Genomic DNA, 26,412 nt, shown 5'->3' on the forward strand with positions numbered 1-26,412 from the left:
TGGCTGACTCTGCATGTGGCACAAGTGATGGACCGTTTCGATGTAGTACGTATGTTTTGGATTCTGCTGATTGACTCAGTGAGGGGACTGAATATGAACAGTATTCGAAGTGAGTACTTGTTTTTTGTTTGTAAGCATTTGTGTAAAATTATGTGTTTGTCAAGAAAGTAGATGAGATACACAGGTTGCTTTACCATCCTTTCAGTTAATATGGTGCGCTAGTCTGTATGCTTGTATAAGTTTATATACAGTAAATTTTCTCAGTATTGTCTGTCTGATTTCCTAACTGGAAGAGAGGAATGGGAGAATACAGATACAAATTACATTGTATCTTCAAAGTAATTTAATGATTGCTTTAAGTTATCCAGGTTTTGACCACAACAATTCAGGACTCAATAATGTTACTTTATCCAATTTACCTTTTTATATTGAGACTGTAGCAATTGAAATAATACGTATCAGAATACTTTGCTGACTTGTAGATTTCTAAAATCACTTATACGTTGCATCAGAAGCATTTTGGGGCAATATTTTTTGAAAATAATGATTGAGGCTCTCACTGGTGGTTGAAACTAACAGTCTTTAAGTTGGGAGCTAAGCAGAATATCATTATGAATACCAGGGACAGATAATAAACATCCCCCCAAAAGACAAGGGCAAACCATTTCCATACTCCAAGAAAACTGTAGTCACCAGGAATTAAGTTCATCTGCAGGTGTTTCTACCTTTACCTATGAGAGTGAGACAGTTTCATTGATCTTCCTTCCTTGAGTGTAACATTTGTCTCTCATGACACCTTAAAGAATAATAATATTTACAACTATATAAAATGGGCCAGGAGTTTTGTTTTCCTCACCCCAAAGCACAAACTGTAATGAAAGTGAATGACATGATAGCAGTGTAATAGTTCAGTATAACAGCCCTGCCCTCTTGTTTCACTGTACTTTTTCTCAATATATATCAATCTATGAGAATCCTCATTGAGAAAACAAAATATAATACTTCTACAATTGGTCTTCAAAACTTCATCATTATATCATTGTGTAACTGTTAGTTCATGGATTTCAGGGATTCAAGCAAGGCTGTGCTGGAGTACATTCTGATCCTGAAGAAAAAGGAGCGTAGTGTGTGTATTGCCTCAGCCCACTGAACAAGCTCTGAAGTGGTATAAAAGAGGCTTTGAAATCTGGTGAAGTTTTTAACAAGGATTATTTTTAGCACTTTGTATCAAGTGCTATTGATACAATGGCTTTGACAAATATCCAAACAATTTTTAGAACAGAATGGAGAATCATTAATGTACAAGAAAAGTCCTTGGGGACTGTAAAAGATTGTAATCGGACCTGGATGAGATAGCAATAGCACTTAGACTTATATACCACTTTATAGTACTTTTTTTAATAATAAAAGTTTTATTTAAGTTTTCACAAAACATACAAATACAAATAAAATATCTTTTTTGAGAACAGTGTGCCCCCGGGTTATCACTTCTCCATACAGACATAAACTCAATACATATTTATCTTATACATTCTAATCCATATCTTATAACTATTTTCGCAGTTTTTTCAATAGCTTCTCCCTTTCTTTACTTCCTATAGCCTTATTTTAAATTATCTCATTCCTTTCTTAATTCAATTTCATATCTTTTTCTAATTTTTAAAATCTTTCTAATCAATGTTTTTATACTTTTGTCTGTCCTGTTTACAATTTCATATTATCTTTTCTCATTAAAAAAAATTTCCCCTGTAATTACTAGACTGGAGTGTAACACCTTTGTATCTTTTTTCAAATCTTGTTTAAAAATTTCAATTACACCTTTACAGTTAACATTCATTTTCTAAACTCTATTTTATAACACATACCTATTTTCATTTGAATTCTGCTTGGTACATTCCCTTAAAAATACACACTAAATACTTAAAAGAAAAAAGTATATATATCTGTGTATATACGTATAACAACAGTAAATGGAATAATTATTCTATTCAAGTACAGCTCTGCCATTAATATTACTAACAATCTTTTACATTTCTATTTCTTTTAACAAACATTACCTCGTAATATCAGTTGTCTTTCACTTTAATCATCTATATTTCATATTTTACTTATTACTGTCTTTAAATAAAAAACCAAACAATAGTTATTAACAGTAATCAATAGAGTTATTATTCTTATTCAAGTTCATCTTGTCAACTGATAAAAATCTTCCATGTTTCTTTTCAGATTTTTTAAAACTTTCTTTTTAAATCATTGAGAGCCTTATTCTCTTTACAAACAAATATTCCACTACACATCAATAGAAATTTTTTCTATCAGTTTAATCATCTAACATATTTTCTAACCCTTTTCTATTTCTAATATAACAATGGTATCCCATGCACCCTTGCAGAATCCTCTCCTTAAATTAAATTTTAACCATTGTCTCTGTGTCTTTTAAATAGGTTTATACCTTTAATTCTTGTACGCTTTTCCTGTACCTCTATATCCTGTTTCTGTCCTTTGTAGCTTCTTTTCGTTTCCCTCTTCCCTCTCTTCTTCTCCCTCCCCTTTTTATTCCCTTTTCTATCTGATTCTCCCTTCAGTGATCCTCCCTTCTGCTTCTTCCTGATGTTATGATTACTTTTCAAATTACTCTTTTTTTGTTGTTGTTGTTGCTTCAATGCTTAAGTTTTTAACTCCCTTTCCCCCCCCTTTCCCTTTTTTACCCCGCTTAAAATTGCTTGGTCATTAAAGATGGCTTCTTCGTTGTCCCACCCTTCTTGTTCTGCCAACATTTGTTGTTTTTCATAGTTCAAGATCTCCATTTCTAAAAATTGAAATATGAAGCCAAAAGATCTTCTTCCCTCTTGTGCTTTCTTCTTTTTGTTCTTTAAGTCTCATTCTTAATTCTTCAAGGAGTGATGCCATTTTAAAATTTTTTAAACCCCAATTGCTTTTATTTTGTTTCATTAGGATCCTCCATCCAAAGTTCCAGGAATCATCCAATAATCCAAAACTGTTTCTTGCTTCTTTCCTTACTTTCTCCTTCCAGGGGCTTTGCTAACTTGTAACAAAGTTTCAGCTACAATGTATCTCTTGCAAGCCTTGTTAAAATTCCACTATCGATTTTTTTAAAGTTCCAGGTGGTCTCCTCCATTTTCCAGAATCCACCCTCTTGTTTCCTTTTTCCCTCCGCTGCTTTCTTTCTTTTTTTAAAGAAAATTTTTAAATTATCCAAGAATCTTTATCCCTTTGACACTTTATTTTCAGCTAGAAATAGCCTATTAATGTCAAAGTGGATTAGTATCAATTTTTTATTCAAATCTCTTCTTCTTAACGTTCCAAGTCAATTCAAACTGTCAATGTGAGAGGAAAAAAAGCCAATTCCGTTTCCTTTCCCTTTCTCTTTCGCCGCTTAAAATCTTTTTTAGGAATAGTATTAGTCTTTAAAATTCAGGTTCCAGGTACCTTAAATAGATGTTCTCCATTCAACCTGGTCCGTCAAACTTTCTTCTTTAAACTTCCTCCTGTACAATCTTGTCCAGTCGGGTTCTTCTTTGAGGTGGCCATTTCTGACCACCGCCGCAACCGCCTTTGGGAAAGGGAGTAATGGCCAGCCAAGGAGGAGAGATGCGGCTCTCCTCAACCCCGCTGACAGCTCCCCCTTTTTCACCACCTCTACAGGGTGGCTTCAGCCCCGAATCCGGGCGGCTCGGGATGCTCCAGTGGCGAGCACGGATCAAAACTGCACACAATCGCAATTTCGGTCCGTTGCTGAAGAAGCCCAAACCAGAAGTCTTGATTTATAGTGCTTTACAGCCCTTTCTAAGCAGTTTTTACAGAGTCAGCATATTGCCTCCAACAATCTGGGTCTTCATTTTACCCACCTCAGAAGGATGGAAGGCTGAGTCAACCTTCCATCCAAGATAGTGGATGATGTCGAAATCAAAAGGAGATGGGGAGTTCGGCTTGAATCTCATCCACAGTATGTCAGCCCATCCTTTTTCTACCCTCTTTCTTTGGAATTGTCTCTCCTTGTATATTTGCACACACACGATACAAAAACAAAGTTGAAAAGGAAGCAATTCCCAGAGGAATGTTCCCAGAAAAAAATAGATATGCCCGCAGCTTTTGGAGAGCCAGATAAAGGCAGTGATTTTATTGCATTCTTTGACAAAGTGACTAAATTAGTGGAGCAGTTTTGGTCAACACAGTACAAAAAGGTTTCTGAGACTCTAGGAAGAATGCAAAGAATAACAACAAAGATTGGTCAGCCATACAATAAACACTTCCAGGAACTCAGAATGTCTAGTCTAACGAAGACAAGGACTGGGGATGACATAATAGATGACATAATATTTGAGACACTGTCACAGACAGTAGGGGAACAACCTGTTCTTTAAAGCAATGGTCAACAACCAGTGGGCCGGAGACCACTGGTGGTCCATGAGAAAATTTTGGTGGTCTGCAGAGAAATGTCACCCCCAAAGCAATTAATGTGGAGTGTGAAGGATGTGTGTTTGTGTTTATTTTCATGGTCATGATGTGCACTGAAGATGATGTTTGATTTCGTTGTATGAGGTGCAATGACAATAAAGTAAACTAACTAACTAATTCAGGCTGTGCGGGAACACAAGGCTGTGCTACCCACATGGCCCGTGGGAACACAAGTCTTGTGTCACTTGCATTGCAAACAACATGAGGTAGTGAGGGGAGGGGGAAAGGGCAGAGGGGGGGAACTTGCCCCACGCGCCCCACGCACCTCACCTGACCACGCGAGGAAAGCAGCAAAAGTCTTTGTCTTCCCCAAACTCCACCAGAAATGAATTTTTGGGATCCTGCAAGGCATCCTGCTCCAAGAGGCTGCGCTGGTGCAACAAGTCTCACAAAGACTTATTTCTGGTGGAGTTTGGGAGAGAGAAAGAAAGACTTCGGCTGCTTTCCTTGCCTGAAGCCAAAAGTCTCTCTCTCTCTCTCTCTCTCTTCCCCTGAGAATGGAGCTGGAGACGGTATCCTGCGATCCCAACTAAAGAACAATCAATCAGTAGGAAAACGGGGTGGGGGATTTTCCTGCAGACTTTTTTGGGATTTTCCCAGAGTCTCTGGTCCGCGGGAATTAAAATTATGAGTTTGGTGGTCCCTGAGGTCCAAAAGGTTGGCGACCCCTGCTTTAAAGTACCCGAGGGAGGACAAGGCAAGAAGTAACAGGTGGAAGCTTAGCAAAGACAGATCCAACCTAGAATTAAGGAGAAATTTCCTCAGTGAGAACAATTAATCAGTGGAATGACTTGACTCCAGAAGTTGTGGGTGCTTCATCACTGGAGGTTTTTAAGAAGTGAGGGGACAGCCATTTGTCTGCAATGGTGTAGGGACTCCTGCTTGAGAAGGCGTTGGACTAGAAGACCTCCAAGATCCCTTCTAACTCTGTTATTCTGTACTCTGTTGCACACACTATTGCCTCTGGCTAAATTCCTTCTCTTTCTCACTCAATTCTAGATCTTTGCTACGGGTATGTGTGTTAAGAATTATTTCTTCACTAAATATAGAAATTTATAAAACTCAGGCGGGCCCTTACTTCCATTATAATTTTTTGTTTCAGAAAAAGAAAAACGAGATTGTCAATGTATTGTAAATTCATTGAGAGAGACACTGGATCTACGTAATGCCACTATAGAATCACTCCAGAAAGCTATTTCTGACACGGAAATGCTGTGTTCTACACTCAAGGTATGTTGAAAGTTTTCTTCCCCTTTAATGTCCAGTGAAAAGTGATTCTGAAGAAATGAAGAATAATAGGAAAAGAAGAAAATGCCTCTTTCTACTTTCTAGTGGAGAACTCTTTAAATAGATTTCCATTGATGGGAAGCCAAGTTGATAGTGGATACGCAGTAGAGCTATAAATCCAACATGACGATTTTTTAAAAGGAGAAACTTAACTAAGAATATCATTTGATTGTTCAACGGTTGGATACATTTAGGTGAGAGATTTTTCTTTCATAATTGTTTTCTGCAACTGATGTAGATTGGTTATAAGTTCTTATTCCTGCCATTAGATTTTTATGTGAATGCTCTTTAAAAGATTGGATGGTGTTCAACTAATTCTTGTTTAAAGTTGTATTTGAACATACATATATTCATAATAAATATATTGTCTTTTGCTTTTTTTAATATTGTAAGTCTCCTGAACAATTGATATTGTAGTGAAGACCTCCCCCCTTTAATTAGGCATGTATTTGCAGCATTAAGTCTGTTATTTAATTTGAAATATTCTTGCAACATACCCAAGGTGTTTAACTTAAAATGGCTTTTCAGGTTTTCTCTACATCTTTTTATTTAACTTATAATCCCATAATTGCAATATAGAACTATAAATGAAGCTGGTTAGAACTTTCTTTTTAGCCTGGTGCATATAACTAACCAATTACTCTAGTGTTTCTGAGATTTGAGAATTAGTTTTCTCTGAAATCAAATCAACTAGTCTATTCTTCCTTACTTTACTTCCTTACTTTACTTTTATTGTCATTGCACCTCACACAACGAAATCAAACACCATCTTCAGTGCACATCATGTCCATGACCATGAAAATAAACACAAACACACATCCTTCACCCTTCACACATTGAACCGAAAATCCCCGACACTACACCAACACTGCACTATACAGCAGAATTCAAAAGAGCTACTGCCATAGACCCCACCCCCCGCCGCTGTTCTAGATGAGTCAGAGCAGTGTGAAGAGTGATGGCTATAGCATCCTCTGTAGATCTATTTTTTTTCTGTATGCAAACTGGTGTTTATCAAAGGTATGTGGAAGACCAGAAATGATGTGCCAGTAGACCAATTTCTCAAAGCACTTCATGATGATAGGAGTGAGTGCCACTGGTCTGTAATCGTTGAGGTTATTGATAGGGAACTTCTTTGGCAGCGGAACAATGGTGGAAGCCTTCAAACAAGATGGAATAGTGGCCTGGGATAAAGACCGATTGAAGATCCTGGTAAAGACTCCAGCCAACTGATCAACATAGTCTTTAAGCACTTGGCCAGAGATACCGTCAGGACTGGCAGCCTTTCTAGGGTCCACAGCCATCAGAATGCTCCTCACCTCCTGTTCCTCCACAATGAGATGGGGGCTACAATTGGCTGGTGATTGTATTTTATCTGTCTCTGATGTCTCCACTTCAAAGCGAGCAAAGAAATGATTCAGTTCCTCTGCCAATGAATCATCCCCCTCAGCTGGGATGACATTGGTCGGTTGATGGTTTGTAATTTGTTGAATCCTCGCCACACCTGCCTCATGTTATTGCTATAAAAATTATCCTCAATCTTCATTTTATACTCAGTCTTGGCCTTCCGAATACCTTTCTTCTGACTAGCTCTGGCAACACTGTATCTTGCCCCATCACTGGACCTAAAGGCCTTGGTCCTGTCACGCAAGAGGCGCTGGACTTCCTTGGTCACCCAGAGTTTCTGACTGGGATAGATCCTAATACGTTTATCCACAGTGATAGTATCTGTGCAGTGTTTGATATAGCACAGAGCAGTTGCAGTGTGCTCCTCTAGGTCAGGGGGGTAAAAGACGTCCCAATTTGTGTTCTCAAAACAATCCTGAAGTTGTTGGGAAACATCTTCTGGCCAAGATTTCACTGTCTTTATTATAGGCAGAGCCCGTCTCCTAAGAGGGATGTGCGCTGGTACTAAAAGCAGTGACATATGGTCTGATTGTCCCAAATGTGGTAATTGTATAACTTCATAGCCATGTTTGATGTTGGTATATACTTTGTCCAATATGTTTGCTCGTCTAATAGCACACTTAACATGCTGATAGAATTTAGGGAGCACTTCTTTTAAATCAGCTTGATTAAAGTCCCCGGCTGTGATCTGCACAGCATCAGGATACTTATTCTGCTGATTACTAACAATGTTATATAAGAATCCCAAAGCTATGGTAGTATTGGCATCAGGTGGGACATAGACTGCAGTAATCAAAACCACGCTGAATTCCCGTGGAAGTTATATGGGTCTACATTTAAGAGTCATATACGCCAGATCCATGGAGCAGTGGCTGTCTACAGTCTTTGTATTGATACACCAGCTTTTGTTCACATAAAGGCTTAAAGCTCTCCCTTTGATCTTGCCAGAATCTCTACTCCTGTCCTGCCTCTGAGCTATGTAGCCTTCCAGCTCAACAGCTGCATCTGGAATGAGTGAATGAAGCCAAGTTTCTGTGATTAGCAAAGCACAGCAGTTCTTGATGAATTTAGTCTTTGCAATCTGTAGCCTTAATTCATCCATTTTGTTAGTCTGAGATCTTGCATTGGTAAGAAATATACTTGGAATTGAAGGCTTGTGTGGAAACTTACTCTGCCTAAAGAAAACCCCAGCATTGCATCCTCTCTTCCTCTTCCTCTTTCTCCGCCTCTTCCTCCTTCCTACAGGGATAGTGATCCATGGCTCCCCCAAGGGCCTAGCTGCCTCCTTCGGTATGTTATGAGAATGTATAAAATTGTCCGTAATAGCCTTTTCACATTTCAGTCCAATTTGTAACAAGGCTTGCCAACTATAGATGCCCCACAGGATTCAATCAAGCAAAGGATCCAAAACACACACAGAATCATACACACCATACACTGAAAGGAGTGGTTAGCCGCAGTATCCATGTGCGCAGCCATCTTGAAACCTATTTAGTTTCAAAAGGCTTTTGAAATCTGTCTCAAACAATCCAAAACTGTAAAAAAATAATTATTTTGAGCTATTCTTTTCCTGTTAAAGACAGCAGCGCAAACTCTTTTAATGCCCACTGCACTGAACGTATGTAGGTTATTCCTGTTCATGGAAACTGCATTTTAATGGACAATTTTCTTATTTTGGATTTACAAAAGAAATATATATTATGAAGAAATTCCTAAGAAAAGATAGAGAGAGAGAAAAAAAGAAATCAACTTTGGAGATTTTACTTAAAAGGAATAAACATCAAGACCCTTAAAAGTAAAAGAAAACCTTACAAAGTTAGCTTATTCGTACAAGGCTAAAATATATATGATTCCGTTTCTTTTTCCTAGCAGCTTTTAATGTTTTTTCTTGAGTAGGACAGAATCATGAGGCTTTAAAAGGTAAGATATGGGGAGAAATGAGTTTTTGTTGCATTTTTAGATATAGTGATGAGCTACGGTATTAAAACTGAGAACAGATGAAGAAGCTGATAAGAATTTAATTTGTGTGACATTATTTGAAGGAATTAAAGAATAAGTATAATATATTTCTTCTGGTAACAACTAATGATATTTTTATTTATTGAATTATGAAGTTTTAAAGATGTTAGATAAGATATGGGAAGAAGAGGGTTTTTTTTCTTTTTGTATCTAGAGAAAATGACAAGATACTGTATAAAGAAATGTAAAATTGTAAGTATATAGTTACTGAAAATGTTTGTACTTGTACTAATGAAAGGGGAAGTCATTTCTATATTTTTTCCTCTGTAAAATTATTAAAAATTTGGTTTAATTCAAGCTTTCAATAATGGTCAATTTTTGTGAAAAATGAACAAAATATTTTGTTTGATTAGAAACACTGTGATATAAATATTATGGCACATTTATCTCTGATTGATTGATTGATTGTGTAACCATCAAATCAGTGTCAGTTTCTAGCAGCCGGTAGTCCTCAGCCACTCGTTCAGCAGCCATTTGGAATTAAGAGAGTGCTGAACAAGTGGTGGATAAAACAGAGGTATGGAAAAAGATATCACGAAGGATGCATATTTGAAACTGGCTAATAACTAAACAAATACAAATAAGAATGATTTGGAAAGTTTTTTTATATTGGGTTTACAAAAGGACATTTTAAACTACTGAAGCTTTTCCTGAAAAGAAATAAAAAGAAAATAATATGAAATCAACTTCTGGGGCATTACTTGAAAGAATTAAAGGCCAAGCTTTTTAGAAAGAAATGGAAAGACTACAAAACGAACTATTTGACCAGAGTTAGAATATGTATATTATGGTTTCTGATAGCTATAAGTGGATTTTTTCAAATCAGAACTGAATGTCAATGCTTTAAAGTTTGTTTATTAAGAGGGAAGATATTTCTTTTGCTTTAATTCTTGGTGAAAGTTGAATTACAAAATAGATTTATGTTGAATTACAGAATTTGATTATTGATAAGGGATGAGAGATGGGATTTTTTTTTTTTTACTAAAATACTAGAAAAAGAATTAAGTTACTGAACGTTTATACTTGTCTGGGGGGAGTCTTTTATATGTTTTTTCTTTTCTTACATCTTTGCACTTCTTTTTTGTACTTTTTATATTTTCCTTAGTGTTAAATCTTTCTTCTTACTTTAATAAAATTATTTAACATCTGATATCTCCTCCAAGGCCTTCATTTCAATTCTGCTGGGTGCTAGTCTGCAACATGTTTCTTCATTGCTGACTTGTTTGCTATTGATAGTTAATCCTAAGAGGCAAAAGCTATCTGCCACTTGTATCTTTACTGTCTATTCTAAGGCAGGTTGTTGCACTGTTATCAAGGCAGGTTGTTGCACTGTTATCATTGATTTGGGCCTTATACTTAAAGTTAGTCCCATTTTTGTCTATGTTCCTTGACTTTTATTATTAGAACTTGCAGGTCCCTTGCAGTTTTGGCTATTAAATTAGTGTCATTGGTATAGTGTAAGTTTTCATTTCATTTTACAGCTATGCTCATCTTCCAAACAAGATTCCCTTAGCATATATATATATATATATATATATATATATATATATATATATATATATATATATATATATATATATATATATATATATATATATATATATATGCTAAGGAATAAAAGATGACACCTCCCGCTTACCAGCCATTTGGAAACGCCCTCATGAACAGACGAGTACCCAACATGATAAATGACACCAGACCCACACCCATGAGGGCCACACAAGATGCCACCACCACACTTCCACGTAAAATCAGACTCACACCCACACAGAAGATGAGACACGACCACAGACCAGAAGCCGCACTGCAGCTGCATCACTACCCACTTCAAACTCCTCTGAACCATACATGAAGTGAACTGACCCCACCATGAAGATGTGGCACGACCACGAACTCGGCCAAACGAACACAGACCCAGACCCCAAACTCAAAGCCATATTAAAAACCCAAAATGCCACATCACAGCCACCCGCTCAGGACATCACATCAGAAAACTCAAGAAATTACACCTCAAGAACTCAAAAAGTCACAACACAGCAAATGACCCAGGATATCACAGCACAAGACCAAGGATACCACAGCAATAAATCTCACAAGGTCATCACACAACCCATTACCCAAGCTGTTACTACACAGGAGGCTAATCGAAAAGATATCAAAACACAAACGACCCAGGAGATTACAACGCAAGACCCAGGATACCACAACAAAAGAACTCACAAGCCCATCACACAACCCATTACCCAAGCCGTTAAAACACAAGAGGCTAACGACCCAGGAGATGACAGCACAAGATCCAGGATATCTCTACAACAAAAGGCCATTACACAGCCCATTATACCAACATCAACTCCATCAACCAATCAAGAGGCTGCAGCACAGCCAACCAGCCCAGCACACCATCCCCCACCACTTGTATATATAGAGAGATGGCAGGCTCCGGTCACACACTGCTTGCACTGGCACTAAGCCGAGCACCAGCCTGAAGATGGCGAGTGGGACCTCGCCGAAACGTTGCCTAGATACTTTGAATCTTACGCGGAGAAAACCCGAATAACCAAAGATCCACATACAAATACCATGCGAGAACCTCAGAAAACAAATATATATATATATATATATATATATATATATATATATATATATATATATATATATATATATATATATATATATATATATATATATATAAAATTTTTAAACAAACTTTATTGATTACAAAACCAAAACATCAAACAAACACAACACACGGAAGAAGAAAAAAAAAGAAATAGAAAAAAAGAAAATGATTAAAAAACTAACAATTCTACTATCGACAGTCTATGGTTCCTTGTTTGTTATCAATATTGGTGATACATTTACAAATACATCTTATTGTGAATATATAATTATGATTTACATTTAACGTTATTTACTAATATATTTTCTATTTTTGTTCTATCCAATCATACCAGCATTCCCAGCTTCTATAATATTCTGATGTTTCTTTTTCCTTAAGTGCTAAGGTTAACTTGTCCATCTCTGCACAGGCTGGTATCTTCTATATAACCATCTCCTCTGTTGGAATATCTGCTTGTTTCCAACACTGTGCAAAGGTTATTCTGGCTGCAGTAAGAATATGCAGTATTATATATTTAATATTTTTAGGAATTTGTCTATTAAATATCCCCAATAGGAAGAATTCAGGTTTTAATTCAATTTGACCCGCCGTTATTTCCTCTAACCATTTTTTTTATTCTTTGCCAGTATCTTTGGGCTTTAGTGCAGGATCACCACATATGAAAAAATGTTCCCTGTTTCTTTTTACATTTCCAGCAATTCGGATTCATGTTAGGAGACATTTTCACTATTCTCAAGGGTGAGAGATGCCATCTATAAAACATTTTATAGGCATTTTCTTTATATGCTGCTGATCTTGTAATTTTATTATTCCTTGTCCAAACCTTTTCCCATTCTAATAATGTAATGCTACGTCCTATGTTTCTGCTCCAACCTATCATGTTGCCTTTGACTACTTCATCTTCTAATTCCATCTCTAGTAAATAATTATAAAATTTAGTTATTTTTTTTTATCTGAACCTAATAAAATTTTATCTATTTGTTGTTCCTTAGTATAAATTCCAAAAAATTTCTTGTCCTGGCTATATCTATTTTGAATTTGCAAGTAAGCCCACCGGTCTACTTGTAGCCCCTGTTCTTGGAGATTTTAAAGTTCCTTGCGCATCAAGAAGGTCTTTGTATTTTATCATTTTATTAAGATCTAGATTGTTTGGATGTATCATCGCCTCCATTGTTGAGATCCAAATTGGGATTTTTAAATAATGTTTTTTTTTATTTTGTTCCAATTACCGAATAAGGAATCTCTAATTATATGTCTGTGGAAATACTTCTGCTTAATTTTCCCAATGTCCCATAAAAATGCATGCCATCCCCTCTGTAAATCATGGCCTTCTAAAAATAAGATCCTTTTATTCGACAGATTTACCCACTCTTTCAACCAGAGTAAGGAGGCTGCACTATAATATAATTCCCAATTTGGGAGTGCCATACCTCCCCTGCTCTTCATATCTTGCATTGCCTTTAGGTTTATCCTCGGGTTTTTCCCTTGACAGATAAATTTGGTGATTATCTTGTTAAGTTCCACAAAGTAATTGTTATGTGTTTTTATTGGTATTGTTTGGAATAAATAAATAAATTTGGGCAGAATATTCATTTTTATAGTGGCAATCCTCCCTAATAAGGAGATTTGCAATTTAACCCATATCTCTAAATCTTTTTTTAACTTGCTGTAATAATTTATTATAATTATTTTCCATTAGAGTTTTGCATTGAGCCGTCAACCAAATTCCTAGGTATTTAACTTTTTTTACTATTTGTAATCCCATTATCCTTTCCAATTTTAGTTTTTATTTTTCTGTTAAATTTTTAGTTATTAATTTTGTTTTTTCCCTATTAATTTTAAGTCCTGCAACTTCCCCAAATTGATCTAGCTCTTTCAGTAATTCTTGACCTGTTTCAATTGGTTCCTCTATGAAAAATACCATATCGTCCACAAATGACTGGAGTTTATATTCTTCTTTTTTAATTTTTAGTCCTTTTATTCCTGGGTTCTGTCTAATTCGTGTAAGCAATGTTTCCAAAGATAATATGAAGAGCAGGGGGGGATAATGGACATCCCTGCCTGACTCCTTTCTCTATTTTTATTGAGCGCGTGTACTCTCCATTAATTATAATATTCGCCTTTTGTAATCATAAATTGTAGTCACGATGTTTTCAAACTTAGTGCCTAAATTCATATTGTAAATTTGTTGAATTAGGAATTGCCAATTTAAATTGTCAAAAGCCTTCTGTGCATCCAAGAATACAAGGGCTATTTGTTTTTCCGGGTGGGCTTCGTAGTATTCCAAAACATTTAATACTATCCTTAAATTATTCCTGATTTGTCTATTAGGAAGAAATCCGTTTTGATCTTTATGTATATATTCATTCAATATTTTTTTCAATCTATTTGCTATAATTGTAAATATTTTATAATCAGTATTTAACAGGGAAATTGGTCTATAGTTTTGTATATGTCGTGAATCTGAATCTTCTTTCGGAATCAACGATATCAATGTCTCCTTCCATGAATCCGGCATTCTTGCTGCTAGTAGGACCTCATTATATACTTCCACCATGAGAGGTCCTATTTGTTCTCCTATTTTCTTATAAAGTTCTCCTGGTATCCCATCGGGTCCTGGGGTTTTATTGTTCTTTTGGTTTTCTATTGCTGCTTTTAACTCGAGCCATGTAATATCTCTAATTAACATTTCCTTCATCTCCTCCTTAATTATTTTATCTTTAGTAATACCCAAATAGTTTCTTATCATGTCCTCATTTACCTCCTTCTTTTTATAAAGATCTTCAAAAAAATTACATGCAATTTTTTTTTCTGTTCTATCCCTTGTTGGGCATCCCCGTTCTCATCTATTAATTGGTAGATCAATCTTTTTTGTTTTTCTTTTTTAAGTTTATAGGCCAACCACCTTCCTGGTTTATTGGCCTGTTCAAAAAATATCTGTCTGGCTGTATTTAACTTTGAGACCATTCCTTCTTGTTCGATTAAATTTAATTTATGTTTAGTTATTATCATCTGTTTTTTCAATTTGCAATCTTTTGGGGGTGTTTTGCAGATGAATTTCTAATTCTTTGATTCTTTGTTCTAATTTATTTTGTTGGACATATTTTTCTTTATTTCTTTTAGCAGTGTATGATATCGTTATGCCTCTTATTACTGCCTTCATTGTATCCCAAATATTCTGTTTCGTAGTTGCCTCATTATTATTTTCTTTTAAAAAATAGTCTAATTCCTCGTCAAGTTTATTCATAAATTCTTTCTCTTTAATTAACTGTGTATTTAAGGTCCACATTTTCCTTGGTTTCTTCCTGCCTTTCCACACTATCTGGATCGGGTTATGATCTGCCCATTCGTTTGGTAAGATTTCAATCTCTTTTAATTCATTTACTAATTCACCATTCATCCACTTCATATCAATTCGTGTCCATGATTGGTGAGGGTTGGAGTAAAATGTAAATTGCTTTTTCTCAGGGTTTAATTTCCTCCACATGTCTATCAAATTTAGTTCAATCATCATTTCTTCACATGTTTTTGGTAGTTCTCTTTTTTTTTTCTCCCCCCCCCCCACTACTATGATCTTTCTGGTGGTCCACAATAGCATTGAAATCTCCCAAGATACAAATATTCCTTTTATCTAATTCCACTAATTTCTCATGTAATTGTTTAAAAAATTCCTTTTGGTTATCGTTAGGGGCATAGATTACCACTAGTAGAATTAGAATTGATTTAATCCAAATTTGTAACATCAGAATTCTTCCATTGGGGTCCATCCAAATTGGCTCTGCTTTCATATCGTCTTTCACATATACTGCTATCCCTTTCTTTTTCCTAAAATCTGCTGGCGACGTATACAAATTCCCTAGCTTGGGGCATTCTAAATATTTTTCTTCTTCCTTCCTTATATGTGTTTCCTGTAAACATATTATATCTGCATTTTGTTTAATTAATTTGGTTAATATTCTTTTCCTTTTTATCCTAGAGTTTAGGCCATTTATGTTAATTGATAGTATTTTTTTTTCTTCATCCATCACCTAATTGACTCTTGCTCTTTGTCTTGTAGTTACTCCTGTCTCTCTTTGTGGCTGATTGTGTGTCTTCGGTTCTTCTCTCTCTTGATGTTGTTTATTTTTTGAATTTCTACAATTCCCATCTCTATTTTTTGGTAGTCTTGGTCGTCTTGCGAATTCATTTCTAACTCGTCTCTACTACTCGATTCTTCATGGCCTATCAATCGTTCGTAGAAATCTTGGGCTTTTTCCACTGAGTCTACTTTAATTTTTCTTTCTTCCCAAGTGATTAACATTCCCTCTGGGATTAGCCATTTAAATATGATACCTTTTTGGTTTAATTGGTTCGCCAAGAATTTATAATCTCGCCTCTGCTCTCTCACTCTTCTTGGGATTTGTTTAAGCACCAAGATTTCTTTCCATTTGTATGTAATTGTTTCTTCTCTAGAAATTTTATATATAATATCTCGAACTTTCCTTCTGGCAAATCTCACATGGACCTCTTTTGGATGTTTATGTCGTCTTGCATAATTTGTGCTCACTCTGTATATTTCGTCTAACTCTTTCAGAATATCATCCTTATCTTTTTCCAATAGGTCTGCTAATATTCCTGCCATCACTTGTTCTAAATCCTCTTCTTTAGATTCCATTATATTTTGGAATCTTAGATATGCTGCGGCCTTATCCATTTCCAAATATACCAAGGAGTCGCCCATTTCTTTGCTCACATTTCTTAATTGCTGACCAACCATTTCCAGCTTCTTTTCTGTTTTTTTCCGTTCTTTTCTCAACCTTCTTTATTGTTGATTCATTCCTTTCTAGTGCTTGCTGTATTGTTTCAATTTTTTGATACAGCTTTAGAATGTCTCGTTTCATTTCTGCCTTTAAGTTTCCCATCTCTTCTTTTAGTTCATTTGTGTCAGCTCTTGATTCGATATGATTTTTTTTACCACTATTTCCTGAAGCTTCAGCATGGACTCTTGTAAAGTAAGAAGGGTCGATTGAATATTGGCATTCATGATGGTAGGTTTTTTTTCTCCAGATAAAGTTTCTTCAATTGTCTTTTGTGCCATCACTGAGGTTGATGGCATTGAAGTTGTTTGTATTGAAGAAGTCTTCTTTCCAGTTTTAATCGTTGTATTAGTAACGGAAGTCATTACCCTCTTCCGTCTCACAAGCCCTTTCGCTTTCGCCGCCACTCGTATCTGCTTTGGCCGCTGTTTTTGGGCTTCGCTCCGACTAAGATACTCCAATATTCAACGTGAATAGGATCGCAAATTCTTTCACTCGCACTCTTCGTTCACCACAGTCTGTCACTCACTCGCTTCCTCTTGTATGCAACGATCAAGGCTTTAGGACTGCCACTGCTGACAGTCTCTTGTTGTCGGTCTCCACAGGGTTTCTCTACGTTGCAATGAGAAACGCCTTTTCCACACCACGACTTGAGTCTCCCCACACTGGCACACTTCTCTGCAAGATGCGTGCACCCCTAAGGGTCACTCCAACAGCAAGAGGAGGTAGCATGAAACCCAGAGCGAGCTTCAGCACCTCCGTTCGCCCATATCTCGTCACCGGAAGTCAGCATATATATTTTAGCATATAGGTTGAATATATAAGAGGAGACTATACAGCCTTGTCTCATTCCTTTGCCAACCTAAAACCAATCTGTTTTATAATGTTCTGCCCATTCTGTGGCTTCCTGACCTATATTGATTTCATGTAAGGACAATGAAATGCTCTGCGATTCCTGTTTTTCTAAGCACATTCCATAGCTTGACATGATCAAAGGTTTTTCTATAATCAATGAAGCATGTATTAACTTCTTTTGGGTTTTGTTTGCCTTTCTCAGTCGCTCAGTATGTGGAACAATAAATTTTTATTTCCGGGAATCCAAAATGTGGATTGTGAACTAAAGCATTTGAGATAGATTGATGTTGAGTCTGTGTTGCTGTTATGGAGCTGTTTTCCATACATTAATATTTCTTCCTTAATTTTTTTTTCAGAAACAAATGAGATATTTAGAACAGGAGCAAGAAGAAACAAAGAGTGCAAAACAAGAAACTCAAAAATTGCGAAGGAAGGTGAAATCTATGGAAAGGTTAGAGAAGCTTTTATCTTTTATAGACAATATTCTAGAAAATATGTAATTCCAATTTCATGTACAAAAGAGATGGTTCTCTCTTGCGTATTGAATTAATATCTAAACAATATAATATTTAAACAATGGTAAGAATAATTATTTGAATTTTCTGGATCCAGAATATTGCAGTGATTTTAATGAAGGATGTATTTTTAACTAGGTTTTTATTGCTAATGCCACCATTGCCATTCTGAATCATTCCTGGATTTTCTGGACGAACAGTCCTATCTTAGTCCACCAAGAAAATGTAATTCTAAATTAAGCGTTTCTTTTCGAGGGCCATGTATGTACAGGTACTCCTCAATTTACAACAGTTCATTTAGTGACCTTCAAATTATGAAAAAGGTGACAGGATCATTTTTCACACTTACAACCATGGTAGCATGCTCATGGTCACATGATCAAAATTCAGGTGCTTGGCAACTGACTCATATTTTTATGACGTTTGCAATGTCCCAGGTTTATGTGATTGCCTTTTGTGACCTTCTGACAAGCAAAGTCAAGTCAATGCGGAAGCCAGATTCATTTAACAACCTGTTACTGACAACATTTAACAAGCGTGTCAAGAAAGGTTGTAAAATGGAGCAAAATTCACTTAACAAATGTCTCACTTAGCAGGAATGTTGGGCTCAATTGTGATTGTAAGTCGAGTACTACCTGTATTCTTAGTCCCTCATCCTATTTTTGTTCATGACTGATTGAAAATGGTCCAGATTAATAAAATGGACAGAACTCCAGTACGCCAAGGTTCTGATGGGCCTTCATTTTTCAGGGTATATATAATAAATACGAGAAATGGCATGTGAATAGCATGTATTGTTCATATTTCTCAATCCAATAGGCTGATTATAAACAAGGAACAAAAAATCTAATTGTTCCTAAACTGCTTAGAAGTGATCAGATTACTGAGGCTCATTATTGGTTGTTCATTATGTATAACTTCTTAGTAGCAGAGCAATACTGCAAGGCTAAAATATACTAGTAGATGTTTTGAGGAAAGCTTTGGGCTGGAGGGGTTTGGAACTTCTACCATTCTGAAATACAGAATGAGCTATTCTCTTTTTTTAATGTTCTATTACGACTAGCAGGGGCAGAAAACTCCTAACCTACCTCTATCTCCTTTCCAGAATTGAGACACTGTTACACAGTCAGCGTTCTGAAGTAGAGGAGATGATCCGTGAAATGGGAGCAGGGCAAGCAGCAGTGGAACAGCTTGCCATCTATTGCATCTCACTAAAAAAGTATGTTAGACAGTGTCTTGGCTTAGGCATTTTGCGTAGCACTCTCTAAAGCAGGGGTGTCCAACCTTGGCAACTTTAAGACTTGTGGACTTCAACTCCCAGAATTCCTCAGCCAGCAAAGCTGGCTGAGGAATTCTGGGAGTTGAAGTCCACAAGTCTTAAAGTTGCCAAGGTTGGACACCCCTGCTCTAAAGCAACAGGAGTTAGAAATAAGAATAATGTTGAGACTCTTAGCTACAGACTGGATTTCAAATAGTATGTTTTATTTATTTAGCAAATGCTGTCCACTTCCCTTAAGGGCTCTGGGAGGATTACAGCAATATTATAAAAATTTAGTTTTTTCATAATTTAAAAAAATATTTTTTAAAAAACTATAAAAATTAAATTTTGGAGCTATTAAAGGATCTGGATGAATAAACAAATTCTGAGCCCTTTTCCTGCTGGCAGTTTGTTCTACAGCATGAGCCCTGCTGCTACCCAAGGTAGCATAAAAGGGTAGATTTTCAACACAGCAAGCATACTATTGTTGTATTAGTGGCACATCATTGCTATGGAAACTGCTTTTAGAGGTTTGCCAGTTTTTTTAGGAGGTGATTGTTTGATGGGAATGGAAGAGATGGATGATTGTAATGATTCTGAGTAATGCAGCCTGGCCTCTGAATATCTCCCCTGTGCAGGGCAAAGCACTTTGTGTAGCTGTGGCACAATAAGTACAGTGTACTTGCTGGTCCCTACAGGGTGTGTGAGAGGTCTTTCTATTTATACCATATTTAATTTGCAGCTTGTGCAGGCAACATTAGCAAATGGATAATCACAACTTTTAATAATGAGCTAAATCATGAAGTATCTGCATTGTAACCAATAGCTTCAGCACTGTTTTATAATACTGCTGAAATGATTTCACAGCCTAAACTTTTTTTTTTAAACCAAAGCAAGTTACATATCATTTCAGTCTTGCTACATATCATTTCAGTGAGGTGTGAATTCAGTAGAATATAAAACATTGCATATAAGTAAAGTGTTCACTTTGAGTTTTGATATATATGCTTTTCTGCCATTTGAATACCTGTTCCAAACCTAACAGTGCTCCCTTGTGAAAGTGTGTTTTCTCACTTTCTCAGTGGTGTCAGTGTGTTAATGCTGTGCAAATCAATGCTGGCCTATTCAACACTGAAACTGCTTGTTTATATGTAACAGGAACTTTTGCAGCCACTTAAATAATGAATTGCATATTTGTTTACTGGCTTTATTCTGTCAGTTTAAGTACTTCCTTGGAAACAAATTCCATAGGTTGACTGACTAGTTGTGGCTCTTTCAGGGAGTATGAAAGTCTGAAGGAATCTCAGAAAGCATCAAATGATACAGTGGAAAAACTGAGAAAGGAGTTGTTTTCTGCTAATCATAAGGTAAAAGGTTGCTTTAATATTCCTGCAGACACATGCAGTGCATCTATTTGAAATTCATTCTGTGTACTGTCACCTAAATACATATTTGTTTGGCCAATGGCATAGTCAATTTGGTAACTACTTGTTAACTGGATTAACAAGTTAAGCTCAACTGAACCCTTCTAATTAAAATTGTCACTGTTTCATCCATCAGTTTGTCCATTTACCCAATTTACCCAATACTTAGCATATTGTTCATCAATTTCTGCACGCACACACAAAAGAGAAAAGTCTAATGAAGTGTGATTTATACCAATCAATTTTTGCTTATTAAAATCTGTGTCACCAGTGAGGACAACATTTTCACAGGTCAGCCAGAAGGGGTCAGCAACTATTTGTTAGTAGTGATTTCAAGTTAACATATAACTGCTCCTTTCCTGGCCTCTTTAATTAAGCACTGACTGGCCTGAAATATTCACAATAACACTATCTCAGTGGAATAAAGAGAGACACATGTCCTAATTAGGATGTGCCTTAATGCTCTGTTCTGAGGATGCTCAGAATTAATACAAGGAATGTGAGCCTAAAAGATTAACTCAGAATGGCAGATAGAATAGAACTATTTAATGATGCTGAGCAATTGCACCTTTCCTCTATATCGTGTTCCGGGGTGCTTGGGTAAAAGTAATTTGTAATTGGAGGTTGGGTCACCTTTGGTTTCTTGGTAATTCTGTGAAAAGCTGTAGGGAGAAAAATCACCCTTTAAATCCTGTTTTTCGTGCTTATTTGTTCCTATTCGGGAATGATTAAAATAGCAACATCTCTTATACAATAAATCCCAAAAGCATGTATAGGAAATATCGTTAGCCAGTCAAGCTCCCAAGTCACTGACATAAACATCACAACTACCAGAGAGAGCAGAGTACATGCCTTTTAATCTATAGGTCACTGAAATATATTGAAATATTATTCTGCTTCAATATTGATACATTGTACATAGTACAGGCATGTCTTAATAATATTTATGCGCACGCACACACACACACAAAATTGCATAAAGTTAGTGGTTAAAGTGTTCAACTGGAATTGGAGAAGACTAAGTTCAAATTTACACACAGGAATGAAAATTAACTGAATAACTTTTGGGTCATTCTCTTTCTGCCCATCCTACCACATAAACTATCTGGAGGGTATTAGGGCAAGATATAGAACAGAAGACTGGAAAAAAAAAATTTGAGCACATGCTGGGGATCACAAAAAATCATTCTACATTTACAAGTAATAAAGGATGCATTGATAGCTTCTCATGAGCCTCCCTAAAATTTCTTCTGCAGGCAGTTTGATAGGATAAGAAATTATTCTTTCATAGGTAAGCTGTTCACATTCAAGATGGCTCTTTCAGGTTTCTGTTATAATGTGATACATTTTAAAACATTGCATTTCGGAATATGCTTTTATTAAGTAAATTATTGTAATTTTGGGATACATAAAACTATGTGTAATTTTATTCCTCATTGAATTCTGTTTCTCTGACACATAATTTTTAATCTATAGCTCCAGAAAACTGTTCTAGAGTTGGAGAAAACAACTGAAGAATTGAAAAATACACAGACAGATCTGAGAAATGCAGATAAGGAGATTACGGTAAAACTTTTCTTTCAACTTTTATTCAATGCATTATTTGTGCTCTGTACTCATAACTTAACATTCTTTTCAAATATTTTTTCCCACTGAAGTGAAAGCATGCAGATCTCTCTTCCTAAATATCAACACAGAATCAACATAAAACAGGAAATATATATCTTGACTTTAATAAATTTTATTTTTTTAATTTCTACTTTTTTCCCCAGAGCTTGAAAAAAAAGATAGGAGTCCTACAAGATACCATAAAAGTACCATCATTAACCAGTGAAGCACTTAGCCGGCTTGTCTCTGAAAGGTTAGCAAAGGGAGAACATTAACATTTGAAACAATGAAGATATTATGCCTAAGCTGTGTATAATATATGCAGACATGTGTAAAATGTTGAGCCAGGTTCTTCAAAACTATGAAGTTTCTTCTTACATCTTGTCAATTAACTTGGCCATTTAGTCCAGTAATGATCTGAGTGGCAGTGGTATTCCAATATTTGGGGAGGAGAGTTTTCCTTTTAAGAGAGTTTGATCCTTTTAATTAACTTCAGTATTTTGCCATTTACCATACCAATATCTATATAATCCTAACAAAATTGCAGTGGTAATGTAGAACCTCTTATAAACAGAGCTTCTCCGGGATCATTTCATTTGTACCCAACCTGGTCCTTCAAGATTTGCAGTGGTGTACCCATTGCTACTTTAATCAAGTCCTTGCTGCTGGCTCCCTTCTTTCTTTCCACCTTTCTCAACAGACTTGTCATCCTGTCTTTGCATAATATTCCTAAAATATTATAATTAGAACCAGTCATGTATGCATCAAGTGACATCCCTGGGTTGTTAGTAATATATTCTACTATATGTCGTACCTTGTCTGGATGTATGGAATCTTCTTTTTATTGTTTTCTACTTTTAGTGTAATTTAAATGAGTCATTCTAATATCCTATGTTTATTAACATTGTGAGTGAGGCAACTCAAAGAACAAAAAAATCCATAACTTTCAATTCTTCAATTTCTTCTGGTACTCTTCTGAGTATATACTGTTACTGAACACCCCCAGTATTTTTTGCTCATCCCTCCCAGGAACACTGGCCTGCCCTGATGAGGCAGGGTAGCAATATCTGTTGGATATGTCATGTTGGATAAGTTTCCTACCTTTAGTCATTTGTAAAATAATAAAAGAGAGAGAGAGATGAATGGGGTGGGTGGGTGTGTTTTCCAGAATATTAAGATGGGGTATAAAGATACACATAGCCAGGATCCAACATATAATACTTGTTCATTGACTTATTTCTAAACAGGATTTCACTTATTCTTTTGTGTGGCCTTTTCCTTTTTCTATCAGTATTAACTTTCAGGGTGATAGCATGCGAAAATAAGCTAGAAGCAGAGAAGGATGCACTCATGTTGTTGTCCACTTGATCATGTTATACTCTGTTGTGATATTTGCGTAATTGATCCTTACAGCCCTGCTCCTGCACAATTTCTGAACCCAAAGTTTCATCAACCTGTTCACACTGATGAGATTGACCTTAATGCTACTTTTGACGTAGAGACTCCAAAGTCTCGTAAGAAAGCTGTTGCTCCTGCCAAAAAAATCAAGCTAGATAAAAACTCGTAAGTACAATTTCTTTACTTTTATTATCCCTGTATTTGCTCAATCTGCCTCATATTCCATTTGATGCAAATGCCATGAACAAGTTTTTTCAATCATCTAAAATTCCATGGCTAAGCTTTAGGAATAAAATGTAATCTAGCAGTTCTTGAGCTCTGCAGAAACATGACTCAAATAGAACTGAATTTATAAACACGATTGCCCTTATTTTTCTGATTTCTATAAATGTCTTACAAAAGCCATCTCAATTGTTTCACATCACAGAGTGCTGAAAGAACAATTTGTAACTTGCAGGTCCACTATTTAAAGATAATTGAAGCCCAATAGAAAAAATGAAGAGTTATACATGGAAGAAGGATACAAATACATGTTACTTCAATTTCATACTAAATAATCTATGACTCATAAATTTCCTATACTAAACTAGCTTACTAATATATTACTAACCAGACTTTTATCTATACAGTATTTCAGCAGAACACTAAAGGCAAAAGCAGGAGTACATTTACTCCCCTATTTTAAGAATTAGCTCAGTTTGATTTAGTAGTTAAAACACCAGGCTAGAAATGAGGAAACTTTCCCGCTTTAGGTATGAAAGCTGGCTAGGTGACTTTGAGCCAGTCACTCACTCTAAGCTCATTACATCAGGTTCTGCAACAATTCCTGTCACAACGAATGAATCAAGAGGAAGGAGAGAGGGATTGTTAGACCTCAGCCAAAGAATGAAGACTAGCTGTAATGCAGAAACAACAGATGTTCTGAATCCTTTGTTGTTGTTGAGATTGTATGTTATTTTGTGAGCAGGAACAGTAAAAGTCAGAGCTTACTGCAGTAACATTTATTTTCTCTATGAGTCCTAGGTATTTTCCTCCTTTCTGTGATTCTTCTCAACCAACTAATAATTTTTTATTGAAGATCACATTATAGAACTAGAACTAATACAATCTACTTAGCATAGAAATATATAAAAAAGAAAAGGGTTTTATAGAAAGGCAAAAAAATAAAATAAGAATAAGAAATCCCCCCTTCATTCACAGCAAGTATGATCAACACGAGCAACTCATTTGTCTTTCTTATAGTAAAACCAAACATCTCTTCATCCCATACCTCACTCTATTCTCTATAAACCAATTTCTAAATCTTCATTGCTTCATACTAATCAGAAAGTTTGTTAAATAAACTTTAATCACAAAGTTTTCACAAATAACAATATGCTAAACTCAGTTTGAATTCTGGTTTAATATCTGTATGTCTTTTTAAATTATTAAATAATCATTCAGTTTTTCTTATAGGCTATCATTTTTGAGTCTACATTCAATTCAATTTCAATTTTATTCAATGGGGCCTGTTCCTCTTCTATGTCTTCTAATTTTTTTGTCATAGTAAATAACTTTATAATTTTCTGTGCCCATTCATCGTAGGTCTCTCTTAAGGTCCATTTTTGATCCATTTTTTTCAGTGCCTTCTAGTGTTCAACGTTCAAGATTATCTCATCAGTTGTTTTTAAATATAAACCTATATTTCCCCAAGGGAAGGATTCTTTCAATTAACTTCAAAAATCTTAATCCATTTAAAACTTTCTAAAGCCAATGATCCTTTTGCTGCATATTCTCTCACTATTATTTTTGATAAATCTTTAAATTTGTAGTTAAAACTTATTTTTTTAAGGATTGAAGAAAACTCACCCAGTGTTTTCAATAAGGCTTGCCAATCTAAAGGGTCTCAATCTTTTAAGAAGTTTTTAAAAAATTCAATCCAAATTATTAGGAGGTGTGCCTTGACCAAACCTAGCATCCATATAGGCTACATTAGCAGCTTTACACTAGATGAAATCCTTCAACTTCCAGCCTATTGCAAGCTGACCACAAACACAGTTTCTGCCACCTGCTGAGCAAAAAAAAAAAAAAAGCTGTTTGGAGTAGATGTGGGTAATCTGGAGATATCTTCTTTCTCCAGAATGATTTCAACAGTGAATCCAGCATTCAGATGTTATTTTCAGCTACTGTGTTGTCCCTCTGTTCTAGGGAGGTCAGTTCACCATGGCATTCACTGGTTTTCATTTAGTCTTCAGATGGCTTATTTTTAGGTGAAAGCTTAGAATGAGATGTCTATGGAGATTCTCAGTCATCCCAGTCATGGTTATCCCAAAGGTGCTTTTTCAAGACACAATTGGACTTTCTGGACTTAGAATGAGACTAATTTAGGACATCTAAGTGGCAACTATTAACACTGTGCTCTTTGTATATGTTTATTTTAGGGCATCTGTGACAAATTTATCAAGAGTCAAAGGAACAATGGAGGTACAGTAATTAATACATTTAGTAATAGAGCTTGTTTATAATTGCTTCTACTCATTCTTCAAGGCTGTATAAAAATATAGTTTTATTCAAACATTAATTATTGACTTCACTGCAACACATGTTTTAGGTGGTATATCTATCAATGCTATGATTGAGGCCTGAGGTCTATACTGTGAGCCAGCTTTGAATTTATTTATTTATTTATTTGCTGATTTCTGTTTTCTGTTATCTATTTGCTGGGACCTGAGCTACTGACTTTGAAAACGTTAAAGCTGTTATTTAA

General features: G+C 35.7%; 1 protein-coding gene across 2 annotated transcripts in view; it reads left to right on the forward strand.

Moving 5' to 3' along the window:
* Positions 1-26,412, forward strand: part of TRAIP (TRAF interacting protein) — a 41,383-nt gene that overhangs the window by 11,398 nt on the left and 3,573 nt on the right. For both annotated transcript variants that reach the window (XM_087955008.1, XM_087955009.1), the window contains exons 6-13: positions 5,582-5,709; positions 17,820-17,914; positions 19,084-19,197; positions 20,516-20,603; positions 22,137-22,226; positions 22,433-22,521; positions 23,682-23,831; positions 26,087-26,129. In XM_087955008.1, coding sequence (XP_087811134.1) covers positions 5,582-5,709; positions 17,820-17,914; positions 19,084-19,197; positions 20,516-20,603; positions 22,137-22,226; positions 22,433-22,521; positions 23,682-23,831; positions 26,087-26,129 — 797 coding nt within the window. The remainder of the gene's footprint in view (positions 1-5,581; positions 5,710-17,819; positions 17,915-19,083; positions 19,198-20,515; positions 20,604-22,136; positions 22,227-22,432; positions 22,522-23,681; positions 23,832-26,086; positions 26,130-26,412) is intronic.

This window comes from Notechis scutatus, chromosome 2 (assembly GCF_049901735.1).
Source record: "Notechis scutatus isolate UNSWTSFEM ecotype Mainland chromosome 2, rNotScu1.2, whole genome shotgun sequence".
Lineage (NCBI taxonomy): Eukaryota > Metazoa > Chordata > Lepidosauria > Squamata > Elapidae > Notechis > Notechis scutatus.